This window comes from Callionymus lyra, chromosome 10, assembly GCF_982586985.1.
Source record: "Callionymus lyra chromosome 10, fCalLyr1.hap1.1, whole genome shotgun sequence".
Taxonomy (NCBI): domain Eukaryota; kingdom Metazoa; phylum Chordata; class Actinopteri; order Syngnathiformes; family Callionymidae; genus Callionymus; species Callionymus lyra.
The window spans coordinates 8,119,376-8,145,343 of NC_141827.1; the positions used below are offsets into that span (position 1 = coordinate 8,119,376).

The 25,968-nt window shown below is 39.6% G+C and overlaps 3 protein-coding genes across 4 annotated transcripts; 2 read left to right on the top strand and 1 right to left on the bottom strand.

The window, feature by feature from the left end:
• Positions 1-428: 428 nt before the first annotated feature.
• ddi2 (DNA-damage inducible protein 2) lies at positions 429-8,515 on the bottom strand. The gene is made up of 12 exons (XM_087801016.1): positions 8,424-8,515; positions 8,131-8,293; positions 7,063-7,201; positions 6,159-6,440; positions 5,958-6,084; positions 5,129-5,256; positions 4,926-5,054; positions 4,663-4,766; positions 4,406-4,598; positions 3,710-3,716; positions 3,041-3,093; positions 429-1,822 (listed from the first exon to the last, which is right to left on the bottom strand). The coding sequence occupies exons 2-12, from the start codon at positions 8,257-8,259 to the stop codon at positions 879-881; spliced, it is 2,235 nt and encodes a 744-aa protein (XP_087657142.1). The 5' UTR covers positions 8,260-8,293; positions 8,424-8,515; the 3' UTR covers positions 429-878.
• Positions 8,516-11,472: 2,957 nt separating this feature from the next.
• Positions 11,473-21,841, top strand: LOC148070134 (tumor necrosis factor receptor superfamily member 4). Of its 2 annotated transcripts, none has more exons than XM_087801317.1 (7): positions 11,473-11,582; positions 11,677-11,787; positions 11,866-12,000; positions 12,102-12,168; positions 12,989-13,209; positions 13,270-13,365; positions 20,910-21,841. In XM_087801317.1, the coding sequence occupies exons 1-7, from the start codon at positions 11,501-11,503 to the stop codon at positions 20,990-20,992; spliced, it is 795 nt and encodes a 264-aa protein (XP_087657443.1). In that variant the 5' UTR covers positions 11,473-11,500; the 3' UTR covers positions 20,993-21,841. The 2 variants fall into 2 exon arrangements, with proteins under 2 accessions (XP_087657443.1, XP_087657444.1); XM_087801318.1 differs by having other exon boundaries at positions 20,913-21,841.
• On the top strand, positions 18,249-21,841 carry LOC148070135 (uncharacterized). Its single transcript, XM_087801316.1, has 2 exons — positions 18,249-20,401; positions 20,506-21,841. Exon 1 carries the CDS (start codon positions 18,791-18,793, stop codon positions 20,045-20,047), a length of 1,257 nt encoding a protein of 418 aa, XP_087657442.1. The 5' UTR covers positions 18,249-18,790; the 3' UTR covers positions 20,048-20,401; positions 20,506-21,841.
• Positions 21,842-25,968: the final 4,127 nt, after the last annotated feature.

The following is a 25,968-nucleotide window of genomic DNA, read 5'->3' on the forward strand; positions in this document are numbered from 1 at the left end:
AATTGCAAAAGGGGGAGTTGCTGTTCCGTCAGTATTATTTTGAGGCTAATTTATGTAAATTTTAAAGACTTACTGTTCTGTCAGCATTATTTCGGTGTTCAAATGTCTACATAAAACTACACATGTTGCTCCGAAAGGCGAACTTTGATGAGACACATTATTGTCGGAATTACTGGTCGCGATTACATTTAAATACACGTAGAATAACTTTATTCTTTTAGGCAAAACTTGTGTAGTAGAAATGCAAAACAACAAAAAACATTTCCAGTCCCATGATGCACTGCAACAGTTAACAGGAGCTTCAAATTAAGTTCTTAAAGTCAACTAAAAATGAAACACACTCCAAAACTCAACAGCAGGAATAATGTGAACACACAGTTTTGGCCCTTTAAATAGACTTTATTCAAGTTTCTGAAAACTCATTCACACCGAGTACAAATTCTTTTATTGTGACGTTGGATCCAGTACAAGATAAAAAGAGCATAATTGAACCTGCTTTTGATTGAAGTCACCGAAAACTGCTCCGAAAAAAAATCAACGGTTAAAAAGATGCGTGGAGATGATCGGACAGAAGATAAAAACGAAGGACAAACACTAGATAATCTACGTATGGCATCAGGTTTGGAGACGTTTCCGAACATCACGATCAGAGCTGGAGCAGATGCGAGTGAAGACATCTGAACGACGAATCCTCCGACGAGCTTTGATGTTTCCACTCCTCAAACAACCATTAAAAAAAAAAAAGAAACAACAACCAAGACCGAAACGATCCTCATGCAGACGTCACACAGATCCTGAAGCGTCCCTGGATCTCCTCTCGGAAGCCGAGAGGAACATTGGAGTCACAAACTTAAGACAGATGAGGGGTTGGGGGGGGACTATGAGGGCACAGTGATGCTGCGGGCCAGGAGGACCAGCAGAGCCACCTCCACCACACCCTGGGCTCGACCCAGAGCTTCCTCAGCCTCGCTGGCGGAAAAACCAGCAGCCTGGATCCTCTGGATGTGCTCTGCGGGGAATTGTTCTGAGGCAGCAGGAGGGGGGTTTTCTCGGTCTTCTCGAGGTACCGTCGAAGAAGATTGCGGGGTGTGGCTGCGGGGGTCGGGGGCACCTCCGCTCAGAGGCCCCTCGGTAGGTTCTCTGGTGTCCATGTCCGAATCAGTCAGAACCTCAGGAGATAAGATGGTGGTCCAACTGTTCCTTTCCTCAGAGCCATCCGGACCGTCGGGTGGTCTTGCCATAGTTTCAGCTCCGGACCCACCACACGGCGATGGTTCCTCCTCATCCGTGACGCCGGGCGTCTGGGTTCTTGGCTCGGGGGAACGCGGAGGACTGACGTGCTGCTGCTGGGAGTTCTTGTTGGTCACCAGGAGCTGGTGAAGCTCCTTCAGGGCCGCGGCCAGAGACGGGATCCCGCGGTCTGCGTCGGCCTCGGAGGGCGAGTCCATGTGCACGGAGGGAGGTGGGCTCGCCGGCGCGTCGCCCTCCATCAGCTCTGAACCCGACTCTTGCTCGTCGACCTCTGCGGCGACACCCTCTGGACACGGAAGGCGTCGACCCTCGGCTGTCAGATCCTCAGACGGATCTTCCGACTCTTGTTGATCTGGACTCTCCTCTGCTTGGACCGGAATCTGGAGAAGGTCGGGGAGGAGTTCTGGAGCATGTGGGCTCTCAGTGGAGTCCTCAGGCCGGATTAAGTGAGGAGGAGGGGGAGGAGGGGGAGGAGGAGGAGGAGGAGGAGAAGGAGGGGATGTTTGGTCTAAGTTTTGGGTTAATGTAATTGGCTCGGGCTGTGGTGAGGTAGTTTGTCCATCTGCAGTGTCTACCGTGAGAGAAAACATGACGGACGATGTTACCTTTCAACCAGCAAAACAATCAGTTTATCAGAGACTAGTGATGTGCTGGTGAAGCTTCATGAAACAGTGTCATGTTGTTCAGAGGTCGGTAGGTGGCGCCATCAGTTTAAAAAATGATGTCTCATTAGAACAGTTGTTCAAAACAAAAAGTATGTAGTGCAGAGACGCCATCTAGTGGACTCTGAACATAATGACACTGTTTCATGAAGCTTCATCAACACATCAATAGCAGAAACAATTTCAACAAAGACCATAAACAGATCACATCAAGAAAATTAAACTTCAAACAGCAAATCAAAACAATTAAAGCCACAACCTGAACCAGGGCGTCTACAGAGGTTTCATTCATTTCTCAATTTGTTTTATAAGTATTTATCTTCCACAAAAAAGTAAAAAAAAGAGGCAGGATTCCAGTCCTGCACCAACTACTCCCTTATTATCAGTGATAACTAGGTGAACTAGTTGAAACTTAATTAGAGCTCTTTAGCTCAAATATTAGATCGAGTTACAGACTCTTGAAAGTTAAAAGTCCTACACGGTTATTACCTCGGTGTCATTTTCACAGTTTTATATCCCATTAAGTTCCTCTGACAAAGCCGGGTTCTTAAGCCAGTAATTATATAAAAACAAACAGAAATCTCTAATATAATAATGTGATGAACAACAATTAAGGCAAACGTTTGTATTTATTAGTACAAATATGATAAATGAAACAATAGGAGGAAAATGTGAAATAAATGCTGTAGTTATTTTAGTAAAACCGATTGACAACTACCACCGTTTGATTGACATTAAATACGTGACTATAGTTAATTAAATCAACTTTATTGACCCGAATATGCCCTTTAATTATTAAATATTTCAATCTCTGTTTTTTCACGAAAAATAATAAACCTACGATTTAATAAGCTAATATTCTTTATGTCAATTAAAAAAATCCGAAAATAAATTTAAACTTTTATTTTATGATTTTTTTTAAAATATAATTTCAAATTAAAATCACGTCATATAATTCATCAACTCTTAAACTTCTTGTCAACTTTGTGTTCCTTAATGATCCAGAATTAATGTGACATTTGAAGCAGATCTACGATATAAATTGACGTATAAAAAGTCTTGTATTCAGTTTTAGAAACCTGTAAACACCCTGAAGGTCACAGAAATGGGTTTTGGTGAGTCAGTACCTGGTTGGTTCGGGCCCTCTCCAGCTGTCTTGAAAAGCATCAGTGTTGTCCTGCTCAGGGGTTAAGGCACACGGCACACACATCATGCAAAGGGACGGAGAAAGTTAGCGGTCTCTCACACACACACACACACACACACACACACACACACACACACAGAACATGCATCAACATACATCAGTATTTGTGAACTTAAACATGTCGTGGCTCGGCTGCTTCAAATCTAAAAGATTCTTATACATTTTGGCGACAGAATCCGACGATCTGGTCTTTTCGTTCCCTCAACACTCCGAGTTTTATCCATAGAAACTGTGGATCTGCTCAAGGTCACTGAAGGATGACGGAGCTCCTGAATATATGCATTAACTGTAAGTCAGGGCTGCACTGATTTATTTGTCGGCATTATCACCGCAATGAAAAACCTCAATCATTCTCATCCATTTTAAAATAATTCTGAATACGGTTAACACTCGCGTTATCTCAGGGTCAAGGTGACCCGATGGCCTGAAAACAAAGTGTTTGTGGTATCCCTTGTGTTGTCTCTGGATCAAGGTGAACAACCTCCACCCCTGCATACGCATCTATGGGAGCCAGGGAGGTCGTTCACCTTGACCCCAAGATAACACAAGGGATACAACAAACACATTTATTTCCGGGGCCTTAGGTCACCTTGACCCTGAGGTAAGACGAGGGTTAAACCAGACACTGGAAGATAAACAAGTTTCTTATGCATGGATTGTTTTATGATTTCAGTCTGTGACCTGATGATTTGATATGGATTGATTTATCGTTAACATGTTTCCTGCACTTGTTTTTTATGCATTCAAGCAAGATTTTTAATGATAAAAAGGTGGAAAGTGGTTAAGAAATGTGAATACTTGCAAAATTGTCGCTTTAATGACTTGATTAAATAATCATTAAACGATAAAAATTAGATTAAAAAACGAAAAAAAAAACCTGTAATCCAATTAATTTCTGTTGTGGTTCCCAGACTTATTTTCACATTCACTTTTGATCAGAAAATTACATAAATGGTTTCCTTCTACCAGTAGTTGAGAATAATGGAAGTATAAGGAGATAAAGATGATTATAGAGGAAGAAAAAATGATGATAAAAATAGTAAAACGGCTCTAAAAGTCATTACTAGACGTCACTTTCAAAAGCCCTGGAAAAAGTTTGTGGTATTTTCAATCGGCAAGACTTTAAACTGGCTCGGCAAAGACGTCTCAATAGATGATAATCGATCTTGTTTCACACTCAGCATGTTACATGTGTGAGAAACATGCAGATGAATGTCTAGCTAAACTGAAAAAAAGCATGAAAAACAGGCTTCAGTCCACAGAAGAGAGACGAATGGCGTCTTACCGCTTTCCTGTATCGACCTCTGAAGCGCTTCTGCCAGCTCTTTGTCCTCCATCTCCTCCGGGCGGGCGTCCTCGCGGCCCTCCGGCCCGTAAGCAAGGCGGGCGCATTCTGGCAGCTCTGCCTCGGACAGAAAGCGAGTCTCGGTGCCAGTCGTGCCTATGAGCAGCAGATTCTTCTTCAGGTCGATGGAACACTGCGGAGAAGATTAATGATGAAGCCACGAAACCAAACCACACGTCGAGAGACCAGATACAGACCTGGTGTCTCTTCAGCATGTCCAGGCCGAGCAGCATGTCCATTGGCTGGTCCTCTAAGATGGAGAAAGAACATGGTAGAAAGTCTCCCTCGATCTGGACCTGAGCTGCACAGAAGAAAAGTGAGCTAATTTAGATGAGTGTTTTAGTATTTATAGATCATTACGGATGAGTATTTATTGTGAAAAATGCTGATTTGATTGGTTATGAGAACAGGATCAAGACTCCTCAGCTCGTGACGTGAACAACAGCCTCTCTTCACCCACCCAGATGAACTCTGCCGATGATCTTCTGTGTTCCCACTCCTTTGGCGATCCCGGCCCAGCGTCGGTCCACTAGACGCATGATGTTGCATCTCTCTGCGCACGCTTGGCTCATGATGGTCATCTGAGCACCTGCAGAAGAATCTCACTTCATTCATCCGTCCAAGTCTCGGATGATGTTTGAAAACAGCTGAATCAATAATTACCGGAGTCGACGAAAGCCTTCACGGGGTGTCCGTTAACTTTGCAGTTGATGTAGAGCATCACCACCTGGCCAAAGCTTTCAGGAGCTTCCTCCATCGCAATGGTCATGTTTTCTTCAACATTGTGTTGCCTAAGATTATAAATACAAAAATCCAACATTATTCAATTTAATACAAAAATTAGCTGAACTTTTGAGTTTGCAAACCTGAAGAAATCTACAGCAGACCAAACAACTAAAGGTGAATATTGGAAAGACTCAAGGAAAGATGAAACGTATCACGATACAGGGTCAACGATACGATTATTGTGATATATTATTAAACTGTAGTCACAAGGATATATGTGTAGTATTGTCGAGTACTTGACTCTGGTGTTGCAGAATTTATAGAACACATGACTCTTGATGAAGTCGTAACTACTTTCATTTGTTTTGAAACCAAAATATGTCCAAACATCAGCTTTAAAAGCTGCTGGAGTCACTGTATCCTCTCGTCCCGAGTCACCGCCGGGATCTTACAGGATTTTATTGTTCCTTTAACTGGAAGACCTAATGACTGCTGCCATCTAGTGGCTGGAAATTTAATTGAAACACAAAAATAAACCAACGCCGTGAATATTCGGATGTTAATGCTAAATTATTATAATAATAATAACATAAATCTGATTATTTTATTTTACACACACTTTGCTGAAATAAAGATCATAAAAGAACTGATGAAAAAAATATGATATCCATGTTTCTCACACCCCTAGTGTCAACTCCTTGAAAGAACTTAAAAATTGATAGAACATCCTAAACTGGCCGTCAATAAAGATTTAAAACGTATTTACCGGATTTCCTCTTCGATCTTTGCTTGAGCCTCCAAGTCAAAAGGATCCGCAGTCAAAAGTCGAATCCTCTCCTGTTCCTTTTTCACTCGATCCTGCTGCTGCTCCTGCAGCACCTTCTTGAAACGATCTACAGAAGCAATTGAGATAATTATAGCAAGAAAGGAGAAAAGCATTAAAGCAATAAATACCACAGCAGGTCACCTAAGTCGCCGCTGAGCAAGGCCTCGGCGAGTGGTGGGTTTCGCTCCTTAAGGAGAGACAGCTCGTGTGGATTAGCGAGCAGCATCTGCTGGAGTAAGGCGGGATCGTCCAGCCCCTGAGAAGAAGACGTGGAGGCGCGAGAGGATGATGGCGTGGAGGGTTGTGCGGGACGTGGCGTTGGCTGTTGCTGCGGTGGACTTTGTGGCTGCTGCGGTGCTGGTGGTCTCATGCTAGTGGAGGTGCCCGGGACTGTGATGGAACTAAAGTCGATGCGTGGCAGACCTGAAGAACAAAAAATGTTTTAATAATTATAAGTAAGTAAATAAGTAATTTTTATTTATATAGCGCTTTTCTAGACCAGGGTCACAAAGCGCTTAAACAATCAAAACAATACCCAATAAAGTATATATTTTAAAGATCAAGATAAAACTGATAACACAACAGGAGTTCCAGAAAATCAAGGAAAAGCCTGAACAAATAAAAACGTCTTAAGATGTTTCTTAAAGGAGTCAGTAGATCCATCAAGCGCAAAGAGAGGAAGATCGTTCCAAAGCTTAGGAGCAACAGTCTGGAAGGATTTCTCTCCTCTGGACCTGAACCCTGTTCAGGAACCATCAGTAGATTCTGATCCACAGACCTCACTCAGAGCCCGAGCTGGGGTGTAAGGCTGGATCAGATCAGTTTGATGACAATCAAAGAAGCTTTTTCTTTGTCAATCACTAAAGTTTAAAGATGATTTAATCTGTTGTAATTCTGTTAGACATCACTATATGTGCATTTTCACATGCTGAGTAACGACAATAAAGACTATAGATTCTTGTATTTGATGACGTTAGGTGTAGTTTTTGTTAAGATCTTTGTTATTTATGTCCAAATTTTAAGTGTTTTCTGAAGAATGTAGTACCTGGAAAGGCGGGCTGTGTCGTCGGTGGTGCTGCGGGTCTTCTTTCAGCTTGTCTAAGAACCACCATGTCACCATCCTGGACTCCATAATTTCCCAAACCACGGGTTGGATCTTTTAATGGCTGTTCTAAATGTGTGATCTAAATGCGGGTAAAAAGAGGTTAGTCAGCAGGGCTCCTACAGCTAAAGGAATCTAGAATGTGGGATTTATTTAGATTTAAAATAGACTTCATTAACCCCTCAAGGTAAAATTTCATTTAACACCAACTCAACAATTAAAAATACACAATATTATTGAAGCAAGAACGATTTATGAAGAAGTGAAAAGCCACTAAAATTAATTTCAATGTAGCAGCACGGTAATAATAAAGAGACAAATAAAGCGTTTTTAATGTCAATCAAGGCCTGATTTTTTAAACTGTATTAATTTAATTAGAAAATGTTATCAGTGCTGTAGACACAAGACGGGAATTTCCTTTGGAGGCATTACATCCTGGACTCCATATTTCCCCAAACCATGGGTTGGGTGTCAACAGAAAAATGGAATTTTATATAATGTTTACAATATATCCACAAATAAGACACGCATGTCTTTTATAATTCACAAAGACATCCTTTTAAACAATCAATCAATAAATCAACTGAAAAATATAGACGAAATCAAAAACACATTTTCAGTTGATGTATTAAAAATCATGGTGACGATTCTCATTGTTCTCAGATAAAATCCCACATTATCCAAATTAATATTTTCCTTCGTTGTTAAAGCGTTTTGAATTAGATACTATTTTTTTGTTATCTATTAAACGAAAGTGCAAAAGACGAAAGTAAAAGTTCAAAGAACAAAAACAGACGCTTTGTTATGTCATTTAGTTTCGATTTCTGCGACCATGTGGATTAAACTCGTGTCTTCTAGATCGACTAAAAAAATTGTTTTTACAGAGAATTAATTTAAGAAATAAAAAACATTTCCCAACATCACACGTCAAAGCAGCAACAGTCGACTCACGCTAGCGAGCTAGCCTGGTAGCTTGTGGCTGCGTTAGCTCCCGAGCTCCCCGATTTGTACCTGTATCTCCCCGGCGGGGATCCCCGACTCCAGCTCGCACAGCGCCAGGAAGTCTCTGAGCTCCAGCTCCGGGGACACATCGAGGGCGAAGGTTGTTTCCCTCGGAGCGCAGAACACGATGACCAGCATCGCTTGTGTTGCAGCAGTTCAGTAAACAAACCAGCTGTAAACAAGAGGTTACAATTACTCTCCTTTTCACACAAAACCGCTCAATAAATGCGCGTTTAAGCAAATAAAAACTATCCACACATATCACTATATTTATCTTTTAAATAAAGGTATTAAACACTTACAAGGAGGAAGTAAAAACGGACCAGTTAATCGGTAATTCTACAACTAAATGTGAAGTGTCGGTCAATTCTGCCGCATTTGGCTTGTTTACGACGTGCCGTGTGAACTATGATGTCGTGACCAATTTCTTCTTCTGCTAAACACACGTTTGACGCATGACGTGCCCCCTACTGGAAACTGAGATAATTGAATCACTTCTAACGCGATTTTTACTGTTAAATAAAGCTTTAAAAGTTTATATTATATTAATAGATGAACGTGTGACATGTATAATAATCACATAAATGGTCATAGTTAATGTCGTCACCATGAAACGGTAGTAAATATTCTGTTTAGTGAAATAGAAAATAGAAAAGTATGAATAAAGGAGAGAAATGAAAACTATTAAACTGTCTGCGTCTTTACATATTTAAAAAACACATCTTGGCTGACAAACTGCAAATCGTTTGGTCAAAGTGATAATTGTCTGTACAAAAATGAAAACGGTTTAATTTCAGGTAATGTTGTTACTGGTTGAAACATGTCTACGGTTGAACGTACACGACCAATATAAAACACAAACTTGTGAGTGATTCAAAGCATACAACTATTGAACAAATATATATTTTTTAAATGTTTGATGAAAGTTGATATAATTTAACGTTATATAATAATAAATAACACTTGCAACATTGTATCCTTTGTCTTCGCATTTTTTCTTTGACCTATGTTCTTTATCTTGAGACTTAGATTGATGTAATCTTGCACTTTATTTGTTCTTGTTCTTGTTTTGTTTTTTATATCTATTGTCTGTCCGTCCGTCCCTCCGTCTATCTAGATAGATACCAAAATCATTTCTATAATCGAAGTGATCAAAACTGTTGAAAATGTCTGATTGCAGTTTAAAGCTCTACTATAATACCTGAGGGATGTATACGAAAGAAAAGTGTCTGATTGAAAAAAAATAAAAAAATAAAAAAATACTGCTGCTACTGCACATAATACAGCAACACACACACATTATTGCTACTTTGTATCACTTTTAGTATGTGGTGTAGTAAGTGGAGTAAAAGTATCATGATGTTCTGTTCTATGTTGGTCTTTGTATCCTTTGTCTTTGTTATTTTTCTTTCATCTATGTTCTTTATCTTTAGACTTAGATTGTATCATCTTGTTCTTTCTCTTTATATCTCCTTGTTCTTGTTCTTATTTTATTTTGATGTACTTTTATGAAAAAATTGCTGTATTTGCTGTGGCTAATTGGGAAAAAAATCAATTTCCCGAAGGAGACCTGCTGAGGGATCAATAAAGTTCTACCTAATCTAACCTAGTATCACAATCTTCATGTGAAATATTGTGGAAGAAAAACAGTGAAATAACATGAATTAAACACATACAACTGTATTAGTTTAACCTGCTAAGGTTCAATGAAGAGACATGGTAGGTGTTTTTTCTTTGTCTACCAGATGTTTAATATGTTTTTTTTTATTCACACCTCAATACTCAATACCTACATGAGGTACAACATCTGTCCTCTTTGACTTGTTTCACCACAAGAGTTTTTCCACTTATATGATCATTTGAATTCTCGTCCTCCTCCTCAGTGTCTTCTCTCCTTTTTGTCGTTTTGTTCCACAGGAACCGAAGAGTGTTGAGGGTCCAAGACAAAAAAACAACAAAAAACACTACTTTGTGAATGAGACCAAAACAAAAGTTACTCCCTGACTTGCTTGAGTTGTCGAACATTAGCTTCATGCTGGTTCAACTGCACAGTTTAAAGGTCGTATTATATCATCAGAAGGAACATCTGCACTGTGAGATCAAACCTGAAATGTATTTGACAAGATAACATGTATCAACGCTCTTTGAATATTCATCCCTGTAACGTGGATACTGGCTATTTCAAGACCATTATTATATTAGATGCAAAACAAATAGACTCAAGGACTCATTCATTCCTTGGGCTATTAAATTGTACAATTCTGAGTGCGTTGGCAGGAGTGGAGTGAAAGTATCTGGATGTTCTGTTCTATGTTAGTCTTTGTATCCTTTGTCTTTGTTGTTTTTCTTTGATCTACTGTATGTTCTTTGTCTTTATCTTTAGACTTAGATTCGGTCATCTTATTCTTTCTCTTTATGTTCTTGTTCTTATTTTATTTTGATTTATTTTTTATGAAAAATTGCTGTATTTTCTGTGGCTATTGGAAAAAAACAATTTCAATCAATAAAGTTTTACCTTACCTTACATTACCTTACCACAGAAAAAAGTATAATAAGTTATAAGTATAGGAGAAATTACCCCCAAATCATCAAAAGAAAATGATTTTCAAAACCTAATATGTGTAAAACCCAAAACGACAAGAAGAAATTCGACTTTTTCCAGTTTATTTACACAAAACCGTGTGACGTCAATTGTATGAAACGTACAGTTACGGCAATATCTAACAATGTAAACTTTGTTCTTAATATAAAAAGACAACAAAAAAAAGTGTTAGATCATTTGCATTAAGAGTGGAAGGAAACGGTGTCACAAAAAGACAAGTTTTGTACAAGGCAGCTGTTTGTGTGTCTGTATCTCTCACACAATCATCTCGACGTGTGTGTTTGTTTTCCACCACTTTTTTCCACTCAGTAAATGGTTCAAATCCGACGAGGGCACAAGAACAACACAAACGTAACACGATTGTTAATCAAAAGTAAAAACCACAGCAGCAGTGATAAGAATATAAAATTATAAAAATCAACAATGTATATATTCATCATGAGGTCATCGTGGAAGTTTTGTTTCCACACTGAGTCAGCCTTAAAAAAAAATATGCAAAAAAAACAACCCACAAAAATCCATTGTTTGACAATGAAAGTATTAAACTGGTAAGAATCAGTAAAATAAAATAAAACATTTTTTTAATTTGAAAAAAAAAGAAGAAGAAACACTTAATGGAAGCTTCCTGTTTTTTTTCTCACTTAACATTTGAATATAATCTTTATTTAAATTTTGACATTACGAGGGCGTGCTGACAGGGGCTCAATCCACCTCCTCAGCGTCACTTGCATCTCTTCGGTGGAACCACACACAGGAAACCTACTTCTCTCCGTGACCATGGTTCAACTCCAGCTCCTCGTCTTCACTTTAATTTTCAACAACTTCATGGTTCATTTGGACGCCAAAAATTGCCCGAAAGGTAATATTCTACCTTCTTTTTTTGTACATTTATCCGTGTGTTTTTGCTTGAATTAATATCTTTGATTTTTGTTCGTCGTTGTAACTCAACAAAGGAAAGAGGGTTTCTCGTAAGTCGGGAAAGTGCGAAGACTGTCCAGAAGGATACTTCCAACAGGTTGAGACTCGATCCCAAGAATGCAACGCATGCACCAACTGTGATGCCAGTGAGTATTTCATCAGATAAATAAACCGTAATTCAATAATGTTTTCCCTCCTTAAACATATTTGCACGTCCTTTCAAGACTCGGGAAGCAGGATCAAGCACAAGTGCACTAAAGTATCGAACACCGAGTGTGAATGTCGAGACAACTTCAGTTTTTTAGATGAAGACTTTTCCACATGTGTGTGTCATGCTGGTTTCGGACTCAACCGAGAAGGTATTTATAATGAACCGCTCGATTGTAGCGGGAAATCATTTTGAAAACCGCTCTTTATTATGTATAAAAGTAGTAAATCTTCTTTCTTTTTTTCTCGTCAGCGTGTTCACCGTGTCCTTCTGGGTCTTACAGCACCAAAGCCAACTCTAACTGCCGGAGATGGAAAGAGTACGTTCGCATTTTCGGTTGAAGGAATTGGATTGAAATATCGGTCGAGTATATATGAAATTAAACGACATTTTTGAATTACTCAAAAATAATACCTTTTAAATGATAAAAACACATATGAAGAGTCAATGCTAGTTCTTAGTACTGATGAAATACTGTCTGTCCCTGAAGAGGTTTTCCTTTTTTGCGGAGGAAGATTCATTTTAGACGTCAGAGCGAGGTAACGCTCGGTATGATGTGGGCCCGGGTTCCTCCAACTTGGGTTCTTTTGCGGCACCGATGGAAACTTTCCGACGGCAACGAGTATCGAGACGTGCTTTGGTGCCAAGTCTCGAAGACGTGTGGATTTTTCTGAAGAAAAAAACGAATACAGGCAGTGAACGTAGAATTAATTTAATACTTGTTAGCAAATGTTCTTTTTTCAATTGAAATGTTTGTGTTTTTTTTTTTTCTGTAAGAAAAAACTCGGAGTGGAAATTTACCAAAGCTGAAAAAAGAAACGTTCGTACTGTGTCATTTGTTTTTTTCTCCCTTTTGATAGAATCGATCTTGTGAAAATTGGTATCGGAACGTATCGTTCAGGAACCGATATCCTGGTGAAGTTGTCGGTATTTTCACTTCATCAAATGTCTTCCGAAGATACATATTCAGTAAAGTAACTGGTTTATATATTAGTAATCTCTGAAGTATTCATCAGTAGTTAAGAACATTACAAATATATAAACAGGATTTAATAAATTTAGTATTTCTAAGGTATTGCATCATCTGGACCCTAACCAAAAATACACCCAAACACCCTGTTTCTTTTGCTCTATTTCAGGTGTAAATGGGGCGTGAAGGTCAGCGGGAGCGTGACCTCCGACGTCCTTTGCTCTGACAACGATACGACCTCGTCATCTCCGCCGAGGGAAGAAAGGATCACGGTGGCTCCGTCTGAAGCCCCCCATCTGAGCACCCCACGGATCCTCACCCGCTCGCCCACCCCTCCTCGACAGGTCACCCTGAAGGGCGACGAGGCGTCCAGCTCTACGACCCACATCGGTAATATAAGTTTGATCTAATGAAGTTTGAAAATATTCCCCGACTGTCTTGACTCTGCAGGTGTGAGCCTCGTCGTATCTGCCGTCGTCATCTGCCTCCTGTTCCTCTTCGCTGCCGTCTGGTGTAAGCGGCGGAGAAGCAACAGGAAGGTTCAGGGTATGTATGTATTTTTGTATTTTGGGGGGGAATAGGAAATAATTTAAAAGTTTAAAACTGATGAACGGCTCAATGTTGAGATAATCGTCAGTAAACATTTCAGGGAAGGGAAATTATATTTGTTTATAACAGTGACGCTCACAATCTTCATAGACTTAGCGATGCATTAATGAAGCCGTTTAGATACATTTGTTTATGAACCTGTGGGTTCATTAAAACCATCCATCCATCCATCCATCCATCCATCCATCCATCCATCCATCCATCCATCCATCCATCCATCCATCCATCCATCCATCCATCCATCCATCCATCCATCCATCCATCCATCCATCCATCCATCCATCCATCCATCCATCCATCCATCCATCCATCCATCCATCCATCCATCCATCCATCCATCCACCCACCATCCATATATCCATCCATCCATCCATCCTTCCATCCATCCATCCATCCATCCATCCATCCATATGTCCATCCATCCATCCATCCATCCATCCATCCATCCATCCATCCATCCATCCATCCATCCATCCATCCATCCATCCATCTACCATCCATATGTCCATCCATCCATCCATCCATCCATCCATCCATCCATCCATCCATCCATCCATCCATCCATCCATCCATATCCATCCATCCATCCATCCATCCATCCATCCATCCATCCATCCATCCATCCATCCATCCATCCATCCATCCATCCATCCATCATCCATCCATCCATCCATCCATCCATCCATCCATCCATCCATCTACCATCCATCCATCCATCCATCCATCCATCCATCCATCCATCCATCCATCCATCCATCCATCCATCCATCCATCCATCCATCCATCCATCCATCCATCCATCCATCCATCCATCCATCCATCCATCCATCCATCCATCCATCCATCCATCAAATAACTTTGTTCTCTTTTATATGAGCCTCATGCATCATTCTTGTTTAGAAAGTTGGATTACAGATATTTTAATCTCTGTACTATCAAAATTAGACTTTCTATCAACTTTGAATTATTAATGCAGAAATGAAAATTCAATTTGAAGTCGTCCTCTGAACACTGTCATCAGTGAGCAGAGAAGCAGATGGAGCGCGAATGCACCTCCCATGATGCAACACTAATAGACTCTGGAACTCATTCGTTCTTCGTGCTATTACATTGTTTAACTCTGAGTGTGGGGGCAGGAGTGGAGCGAAAGTATCTTATTCTATGTTAATCTGTATATCCTTTTCTTTGCGTTACATACTTTGATCATTGTTCTTTATACTGGTACTTTGTCATCCTTTGCACTTTGTTCTTGTTGTTATGAAACTTGCTGTACCGTACTTAAAAAACCCAGTTTCCAAAAGGAGATCTCTAGAGGGATTAATAAAGTCAATCTAATGTAATCTAATGAAGTAATGCAAATTTAAAAATAATGTTAGTTACTGTAAAAGTAATGTCACAAGACTTGTTTATTTATTCTATGAAATGACTAAAATTAATTCCAAAACCGCCATGTTTGCTGTTCCAGACACGCATTTGTGTAAAATGTGGAAACTAAACGTGATTCCTCTGAGACTAGATGCGTCTCATTACTCAATTATTAGTTAATTGTACTATTCCGCTAAAATTTACAGTTTGATGATCTGGATAAGCCAGATAACCAAACATATTAATTGTTAAAGGTATTGCAGGGAAGTATTAAACTCGGCCCTACTGGGATATGCATGGAAAATATCAACCTCTAGTACTTTCTTTGTGTAGCACAAGAAAGATGTGGCTTCTTGAATCCCAGTGCAATTGAAATGTGTACAACAACTTTTTGTAGATAGTTGTTTACATTTCGTTGCCAAAAACGTTCCACATAACATTAGCAACAAATCTGCTAAATGCTAATGTTAGCTTAGTGGCAGGGCTGCCAAGTTTAACATTTTTTAAAAAGAATTAGATTTGACTGTCATGACGCATAAAAAAATACATTACACATAGTAAGAATCTTGATTTTAGTTTTTCAGCTTTGGTAAATTTGCATTTTCTTGGTTTTCTTGAATAAAAACAAAACAAAGAGAACACTTGATAACAAGTGACACATGAATCTAATGTTCACTCACTTTGCCAATTGTACTTCAGAGAAATTCATTATCAAGTTTTGGTCACGCGTGGGTAGTGACACTTAGATGAAAGATCTTTCAATACTTGGTACCAAAGCGTTTCCGTCAGTGGCACGAAAAAAAAAAACCTTTGACATACTTCCATGCGAAGATCACAAGCTTTCCTGAAGCTACTGTTTTATAAAAAGATACAATACAGATAACTTTTATTGTACGTTTGAAAAGTATTGTTTGAAATATTCTCTTCTGTACAAATATGTGGTTATGTAAGTTAACCTTAGACAAGAAACGTGTGTGAGCTCATCATTTTAATTAAAGTCTGATAAAAGTGTTGAATATGTTGTACCATCACATGTTAACACAACAAAATCAGTTTAGGAGTTTAAATGTTTTAATCCTTAATATTTTCTACTAAAGTTAACTAACTTTGATGTAGTTTATTGGTCACAACAATGGATACGTCACATTAGTCAGCTTTTAATTTTCAGATGAAATTCCAAAAATGTAATGATTATTATTAGTAATAATATTTTAAGTCCCTCCTCTTCAGCAAAAGTAACAGCTACTGTAGTGTCTAACAAAAAATAATCAGCCGTCATTTTTATCTAGGTAACCTATGAATTTGTGGAATACCGACTTTTACAAATCATTACTCAACTCACGTTTAGTTACAACATTTAAAACAAATACGTGTCTGGACCAGCAAACATGTCCGTAAAATGCCAGTCATTCTCGCTGAAATTGACGGTGAATATGCCGAACGCATAATGGCATCTCCGACATACCAGTGATCAGTGACATTTTTATTGGCGTCTCAGGGAAAGAAGCCTCAGATCACTAGCAATGTTACTGGCACACCCTGAAGGGGTGCAGGGGCATCTCTGGTCTACAGGCAACTTCACTGGCTATTTCTGAAAGGTCGGGTGGCATCTATGGTTTACAGGCAACTTTACTGGCACTTACTGAAGGGACAGGATGGCATCTATGGTTTACAGGAAACTTTACTGGCACTTCCTGACGGTGCATCTCTGGTTTACAGGCAGCATTACTGGTAGTTCCTTAAGGGACAGGGTGGCATCTCCGCTTTACAGGAGAATTTACCTGCACTTCCTGAAGGGACAGGGTGGCATATCAGCTTTACAGGAGACTTTACTGGCACTTCCTGAAGGATGGGGGAGGCATCTCTAGTTTACAGGCAACTTTACTGGCACTTCCTAAAGGGGCATCTCCGGCTTATAGGCAACTTTACTGGCACTTCCTCAAGTGGCATCTCCAGTTTACAGGCAAATTTACTGGCACTTTCTCAAGTGGCATCTCCGTTTTACAGGCAACTTTACTGGCACTTCCTCAAGTGGCATCTCCGGTTTATCTAGGTAACCTATGAATTTGTGGAATACCGACTTTTACAAATCATTACTCAACTCACGTTTAGTTACAACATTTAAAACAAATACGTGTCTGGACCAGCAAACATGTCCGTAAAATGCCAGTCATTCTCGCTGAAATTGACGGTGAATATGCCGAACGCATAATGGCATCTCCGACATACCAGTGATCAGTGACATTTTTATTGGCGTCTCAGGGAAAGAAGCCTCAGATCACTAGCAATGTTACTGGCACACCCAGAAGGGTTGCAGGGGCATCTCTGGTCTACAGGCAACTTCACTGGCTATTTCTGAAAGGTCGGGTGGCATCTAAGGTAAGGTAAGGTAAGGTAAGGTAAAACTTTATTGATCCCTCAGGAGGTCTCCTTTGGGAAATTGTTTTTTTACAATAGCCAGCAATTTTTCATAAACAATAAAAAATAATACATAAAAAATAAAATAAGAAGAACATAAAGAGGAAGAACAAGATGACACAATCTAAGTCTAAAGACAAAGACAAAGAACATAGGTCAAGGAAAGAAAAACAACAAAGACAAAGATACAAAGACTAACATGGAACAGAACATCCAGATACTCTCACTCCACTCCTGCCCCCGAACTCAGAATTGTACAATTTAATAGCCCGAGGGATGAATGAGTCCCTGAGTCTATTTGTTTTGCACCTGGGTAGGAGCATTCGTGCACTCATTCTGCTTCTCTGCTCACTGATGACAGTGCTGAGAGGATGACTGTCATCGTCCATGATGGACAGTAGTTTGTTCAATGATCTCCTCTCAGCAACTGTCACCAGTGAGTCCAGCTTCATTCCAACCACAGAACCAGCCCTCCTGATCAACCTGTCCAACCTGTTGACACTCCTCTTGGACACATTTCCACCCCAACACACCACAGCATAGAACAGGACACTGGCCACCACAGACTGGTAGAACATGCAGAGGAGCTTCTTGCAGATGTTAAATGAACGAAGCCTCCTCAGAAAGTACAGTCTACTCTGAACCTTCTTATACACATGGTCTGTGTTGCAGGACCAGTCCAGTTTACTGTCCATCCACACACCGAGGTACTTATAGTTGTCCACTATCTCCACCTCGTCGCCTCTGATGGACACTGGACGTGGCTTTGTCCTGGACCTCCCGAAATCCAAGACCAGCTCCTTGGTTTTTGAGGTGTTCAGCTGCAAGTGGTTCCTCTCACTCCAGTCCACAAAGTCACGTATCAGACTCCTGTACTCGTCTTCGCTGTTGTCCCTGATGCATCCAACAATGGCAGTGTCGTCAGCATACTTCTGGACGAGACTCAGCTCTGAGTTGTAGCAGAAGTCTGAAGTGTAGATGGTGAAGAGGAGAGGGGCCAGTACTGTCCCCTGAGGTGCTCCTGTACTGCACACCATAGTGTCAGACTTGATGTCCTTCAGCCTGACATACTGTGGTCGATCAGTAAGATAGTCCGTAATCCAGGAGACCAGACCAGGGTCCACATGCATCTTAGTCAGTTTGTCCTGCAGCAGAGTGGGTTGGATAGTGTTGAAGGCACTAGAAAAGTCCAGGAACAGGATTCTCACTGAACCGCTTCCTTTATCCAAGTGGGATCTATGGTTTACAGGCAACTTTACTGGCACTTACTGAAGGGACAGGATGGCATCTATGGTTTACAGGAGACTTTACTTAAACTTCCTGAAGGGACAGGGTGGCATATCAGCTTTACAGGAAACTTTACTGGCACTTCCTGACGGTGCATCTCTGGTTTACAGGCAGCATTACTGGTAGTTCCTTAAGGGACAGGGTGGCATCTCCGCTTTACAGGAGACTTTACCTGCACTTCCTGAAGGGACAGGGTGGCATATCAGCTTTACAGGAGACTTTACTGGCACTTCCTAAAGGATGGTGGTGGCATCTCTAGTTTACAGGCAACTTTACTGGCACTTCCTGAAGGATGGTGGTGGCATCTCTAGTTTACAGGCAACTTTACTGGCACTTCCTAAAGGGGCATCTCCGGCTTATAGGCAACTTTACTGGCACTTCCTCAAGTGGCATCTCCAGTTTACAGGCAAATTTACTGGCACTTTCTCAAGTGGCATCTCCAGTTTGCAGGCAACTTTACTGGCACTTTCTCAAGTGGCATCTCCAGTTTATAGGCAATTTTACTGGCACTTCCTCAAGTGGCATCTCCAGTTTACAGGCAACTTTACTGGCACTTCCTCAAGTGGCATCTCCAGTTTGCAGGCAACTTTACTGGCACTTTCTCAAGTGGCATCTCCAGTTTATAGGCAACTTTACTGGCACTTCCTCAAGGGGCATCTCCAGTTTGCAGGCAACTTTACTGGCACTTTCTCAAGTGGCATCTCCAGTTTATAGGCAACTTTACTGGCACTTCCTCAAGGGGCATCTCTGTGTTATAGGCAATTTTACTGGCACTTCCTCAAGTGGCATCTCCAGTTTACAGGCAAATTTACTGGCACTTTCTCAAGTGGCATCTCCAGTTTACAGGCAACTTTACTGGCACTTCCTCAAGTGGCATCTCCAGTTTACAGGCAAATTTACTGGCACTTTCTCAATTGGCATCTCCGTTTTACAGGCAACTTTACTGGCACTTCCTCAAGTGGCATCTCCGGTTTACAGGCAACTTTACTGGCACTTCTCAAGTGGCATCTCCAGTTTGCAGGCAACTTTACTGGCACTTTCTCAAGTGGCATCTCCAGTTTATAGGCAATTTTACTGGCACTTCCTCAAGTGGCATCTCCAGTTTACAGGCAACTTTACTGGCACTTCCTCAGGTGGCATCTCCAGTTTGCAGGCAACTTTACTGGCACTTTCTCAAGTGGCATCTCCAGTTTATAGGCAATTTTACTGGCACTTTCTCAAGTGGCATCTCCAGTTTACAGGCAACTTTACTGGCACTTCCTCAAGTGGCATCTCCAGTTTGCAGGCAACTTTACTGGCACTTTCTCAAGTGGCATCTCCAGTTTATAGGCAACTTTACTGGCACTTCCTCAAGGGGCATCTCTGTGTTATAGGCAATTTTACTGGCACTTCCTCAAGTGGCATCTCCAGTTTACAGGCAATTTTACTGGCACTTCCTCAAGGGGCATCTTCGTGTTATAGGCAATTTTACTGGCACTTCCTCAAGTGGCATCTCCAGTTTACAGGCAACTTTATTGGCACTTTCTCGAGTGGCATCTCCAGTTTATAAGCAATTTTACTGGCACTTCCTCAAAGGGGCATCTCCGGTTTACAGGCAATTTTACTGGCACTTCCTCAAGGGGCATCTCCGGATTACAGGCAACTTTACTGGCACTTCCTCAAGTGGCATCTCCGGTTAATAGGCAACTTTACTGGCACCTCCTCAAGGGGCATCTCCGGTTTACAGGCAACTTTACTGGCACTTCCTGAAGGGGCATCTCTGGTTTACAGGCTACTTTACTGGTACTTCCTGAAGGGGCATATCCAGTTTACAGGTAAATTAAATGGGAACTTCCTGAAGGGGCATCTCTTGTTTAAAGGAAACTTTACTGGCACTGCCTCAAGGGACAGGGTGGCATCTCAGGTTTACCTGACACTTTACTGGCACTGCCTCAAGGGACAGGGTGGCATCTCAGGTTTACCTGACACTTTACTGGCACTGCCTCAAGGGACAGGGTGGCATCTCAGGTTTACCTGACACTTTACTGGCACTGCCTCAAGTGGCATCTGTGGTTTACAGGCAAGTTAACTGGCACTTTCTCAAGCTAGAAGGGTGGCATCTCCGGATTACAGGCAACTTTACTGGCACTTCCTGAAGGGGTGGGATAACATCTGTAGTTTACAGGAAACTGTATCTGTAGTTCCATACAGGTTGTGGTGGCTATCTAGTTTAAAGGCAACTTAACTGACGCTTCCTGAAGGGGCATGTTGGCACGTCTCCCTCCTTTTTAGAGATGCCTGGCAGCTGCTAGTGCCAGTAAATGGCCTCGGTCCTGCTTCTTTTTAGTGCAGGAACGTTTCGTAAATAAATAAATAAAAGGGGGACAAATAAGAAACATTTGCATTACATTTACATTTTTCTTTTTTTTCAGTAGAGCCCCTGTGTCGACAGCCGGTCGAGGAAAGCGGCGACGACAGTTCATCTTCTCAAAAAATGAACCCAGAAGAAGTTTGATGGATGGCTGTGAAAAATTGTCATCGCACTGAATCTCAACTTACAGACTAGAGAGTTAGGCACTGAGAAATTTACAAAAATAGTGATTTTCGTTTATTTTGAGACTTTTACCTGCTGAAAAAAAAAAGATGTATTCCCTTTATTGAGACGGCACTAATAGTGGATTATCATAAGTAAATAAATGTGTAGTTGATTCCCTCAAAGAGGCATATAACATCTTTCTTAACGTTAATTTAAAAATCCTTGAATTCTGTCAGGTTAAGTATTATATGTTTCCAAAAATCACTGTATTAAAGAAAATATAAGTTTTAATTTAATGTTTTTGTAATTTGGCAATTTATTAACACAAATACTTGAAAATGTAAATATTTCATAAAGACAACTATTATTAGAGCAGTATATAAAACAAAATAAATATTTTCTGGTAAATAAGCAGTTGGTTAGTTTTTAAAATTGATGTTTTGTTTGTTCTATCATCTAATTTAATTGAGGTTCAAACCAAAAAAAAAAGGGTAAACAAAATTCAAGAAGGAAGCCAAGATGTTTAAAAGAACATATGCATAGAAAAGTCAGATATAACTTCTCACATTCAAATGTTCAAACCGCGGGTGTCAACACAGGCGGCTCGTGGTCTCCTGAACCCTGATGAGCTCATGTCGACTGTCAGTCACACACACCTGCGTATGTCGGTGACGACTCTTGACATTTGAGAAGCGATTGTGGGTTTTGTTGTTTTTTTTAGGTTCCCCAGTTTCTGCTGCTTTACAAAGGTTCCACTGGTTTCTGTTGGGATGTGAAGAAAATGTACGCTGCAATGCCCTGAGACTGTAAATAAACTTTTGATAAACACTTTGGATTTATGGTTCGGAGAATGAAATGACTCAGACAAGTTTCACCGTTTCATTCTTTGTCACTTTTGACAGGAAGTGAGTATAAGCTATTCAAAGCAAATAGTGTTGATGCTTTATGAAGCTTTATAAAGCACTGTCCTCCATTTAAAAAACCCATTAGCTAGAACTCTTTACTGTATAACACTTGGCTTAAACAACTTTTAAACTTTTAAATAAAAATTACATTTAGAGCCAAGAGTACCACCTCCTGAGCTCTGAATCTAAGGACACTGTTTAATGAAGCTTCATGAAACATTTCTCTTCTTTTAAAGCTCACTAAATGAACATTTTTACTGTATAATATTTGGCTTAAAATAACTTTTTTTAAATAATCAACTCATTATTTAAGAGCCAAGAGCGCCACCCACTGAGCGCTAAACATGTGGACACTGTTTCATGAAGCTTCATGAAGAATTTCTTTTTTTTTTAAAGCCCACTAAGATAAAACTCTTCAATGTATACAATTGGCCTTTAACTAACTTTTAAATAATTATCACATTATTTTAGGAGTAAGGCAGTAAATAAATGAATGAATAAATTGTTTTAATGACAAGAGCGCCACCCATTGAGCGCTAAGCATGTGGACACTGTTTCGTAAAGTTTCATGAAGTTTTTAACTTCATTTTAAAGCCTACGAAATGAAACTCTTTAGCGTTTAATATTTGGCTTCAAACTACTTTTAAATAAACATCGCATTATTTCAGAGCCAAGAGCGCCACCTACTGAGCTCTGAACATGAGTACACTGCTTCACGAAACTTCATGAAGCTTCATGAAGCATTGCACTCCTTTATAAAGCCCACAAGATAAAACTCCTTTCTGTATAATCTTTAGCTTTTTATAAAGTTTATATAAACATCACATTATTTTAGAGCCAAGAGCACCACCTACTGAGCTCTGAACATGACGAAACTGCTTCACGAAACTTCATGAAGCTTCATTAAGCATTGTACTCCTTTATTAAGCCCACAAGAAAAACCTCATTACTGTATAATCTTTAGCTTTAAATAAAATTCAAATAAACATCACTTTATTTTAGAGCCAAGAGCGCCACCTACTGAGCTCTGAACATGACGACACTGCTTCACGAAACTTCATGAAGCTTCATGAAGCAGTGTACTCCTTTATAAAGCCCACAAGAAAAACCTCATTACTGTATAATCTTTAGCTTTAAATAAAATTCAAATAAACATCACTTTATTTTAGAGCCAAGAGCACCACCTACTGAGCTCTGAACATGACGACACTGCTTCACGAAACTTCATGAAGCTTCATGAAGCAGTGTAATCCTTTATAAAGCCCACAAGATAAAACTCCTTACTGTATAATCTTTAGCTTTAAATAAAATTCAAATAAACATCACTTTATTTTAGAGCCATGAGCGCCACCTACTGAGCTCTGAACATGAGTACACTGCTTCACGAAACTTCATGAAGCTTCATGAAGCATTGCACTCCTTTATAAAGCCCACAAGATAAAACTCCTTTCTGTATAATCTTTAGCTTTAAATAAAGTTTAAATAAACATCTACTTTTTTTAGAGCCAAGAGCGCCACCTACTGAGCTCTGAACATGAGTACACTGCTTCACGAAACTTCATGAAGCTTCATGAAGCATTGCACTCCTTTATAAAGCCCACAAGATAAAACTCCTTTCTGTATAATCTTTAGCTTTAAATAAAGTTTAAATAAACATCTAATTTTTTTAGAGCCAAGAGCGCCACCTACTGAGCTCTGAACATGAGTACACTGCTTCATGAAACTTCATGAAGCTTCATGAAGCATTGTACTCCTTTATAAAGCCCACAAGATAAAACTCCTTTCTGTATAATCTTTAGCTTTAAATAAAATTCAAATAAACATCACTTTATTTTAGAGCCAAGAGCGCCACCTACTGAGCTCTGAAAATGACGACACTGCTTCACGAAACTTCATGAAGCATTGTACTCCTTTATAAAGCCCATAAGAAAAACCTCATTACTGTATAATCTTTAGCTTTAAATAAAATTCAAATAAACATCACTTTATTTTAGAGCCAAGAGCGCCACCTACTGAGCTCTGAACATGACGACACTGCTTCACGAAGCTTCATGAAGCTTCATCACTAGTAGTAAATGTCGCAGAATTATGTGTTTCAGGCACGTGTATATTTAAAGTAAAAAAAAAAAAAAGAGGTTTTACTAAAATGGTGACACCTGTGTGGCCTACATATCAACCTTTGAATACAAATGTTAAGGTGTTTACGTTGTAAACCAGAAAGTGAATTTACCGCATACTTTGACGCGCTCCAGACGTCACACTCCCCCTACGTCCCACCACAACGCTCTTCTCACAACTGTCTACAAGTTCTTAGCACAAAGTGAGGCCCGAGGTTTCTTCTTCATGCTTCATCTCTAATCTTCGATCGAATGACGTGTCAACCGGTTGACTCAGAGGAATTCACGTGGGCAACTGCAGACGTGACACCAACGAAGGAAGAACAAAGACACATGTCTGCATGTAACAGACAACAACTTTGTCTTAGAAATTAAGAAATTAAGTCTTTTTAAATTAAGTGTAAAGTTGAAACTATCAAAATCTAATGATGCTCCTAAAAGCAAAGCTTGTGAAAGTAAAGAAATCTAATGGTATGTATCTTAAGTATCTTAATAAATGATGACACTTGAAATGTTAGTCTATGTAGATGCTGATACAAGATAAAAGCAGCCACAACAAATAGTTCCAAAAAAAAAAACTGGACTTAATAGTAAAAATGAACTATGACATAAAACCATAGTTACTTAGCTCAGCATTTTTAGTATTTTCACGATTCAACTTTTTCAGAAGTGGAGATTCCAATGAGTGAGCAAAGTTATTTTTACTGTTGTTACGTCATCATGATGTCATGTGTCCCGTTGTGTCAGCTTTGTTTAAAGAGGACAGAGGAGATTATGGCACAAATGGTGACATAGGTGATATGGTTGATCATTATTATTATTATTATTATTATTAAATTTGGATTGTTTCGCTGTTTTTTTTACTTAAATGGAATTCTGTAATCATGTTCAATAATATTATACATTGTTGACTTCATGTACTGTATATAGATTATGTCCTTCCATCCATCTATCATTTCTCAAACTTAGGAAAAATCATTTTTTTAACAATCAAAAACAATACACAGTTAAAATATATACTTTAAAAGATCAAGACACATAAGACAAACACAGGAGTCCCAGAAAATCAGGGACGAATAAGAATGTCTTCAGATCTTTCTTGAAGGAGTCAGTAGATCATCAAACACAGAGATTGTTCCAAAGCTTAGGAGCAACAGTCTGGAAGGATTTCTCTCCTCTGGTCCTGAACCGTGTTCAGGAACCATCAGTCGATTCTGATCCACAGACCTCAGAGCCCGAGCTGGGGTTCAAGGCTGGATCAGATCACTGATGGAAGGTCTGACCATGAATAGATCTGAAAGTGAGAACTAGAACTTAAAATTGATCCTGAAAGAAACTGGCAGCCAGTGAAGAGTTTTAAGGAATCGGGGAAATGTGAGTTCTTCTACTAGAGCAGGTCAGAATTCTTGTTAAACTCAAAAATGCTTAACCCACTGACTCAATAAAGACACAATGTTATTTTACTTGTTAAGAAGTAAAGAAACCACTAAAACTTCACTTGCGACAAGCGTACATACATGTGTGCAAAGATGTGTCTGACCCTTTTAATTTATATGATCTCATTGTAGAATGAATGAGATTTAAGCAAATATGGCTAAATATGTTCTTAAATATCATCTTGGTTCAGATCAAGTAATATGCTCCAAATAATTAGAACCAAGCTAAGGACTATCATGGCAATACATACACACTACTACAAAAGATAATCCATTATATACGCATTGAACCATATGTAGTCTGTTATAAATTTAAAATATATATGCAAATATTAAAAAATAAATGGAAAAGTACTATAAAAGTGAACATCAAGGACAAAACATTTACAAATTCACTTTTATATTTTTTTATAAATCAATACAAAACGTTACTAAATGTATTATATTTTCACAAAAGATGCTTTGGAATCCTGATAACCTACATATATTGTGGCATT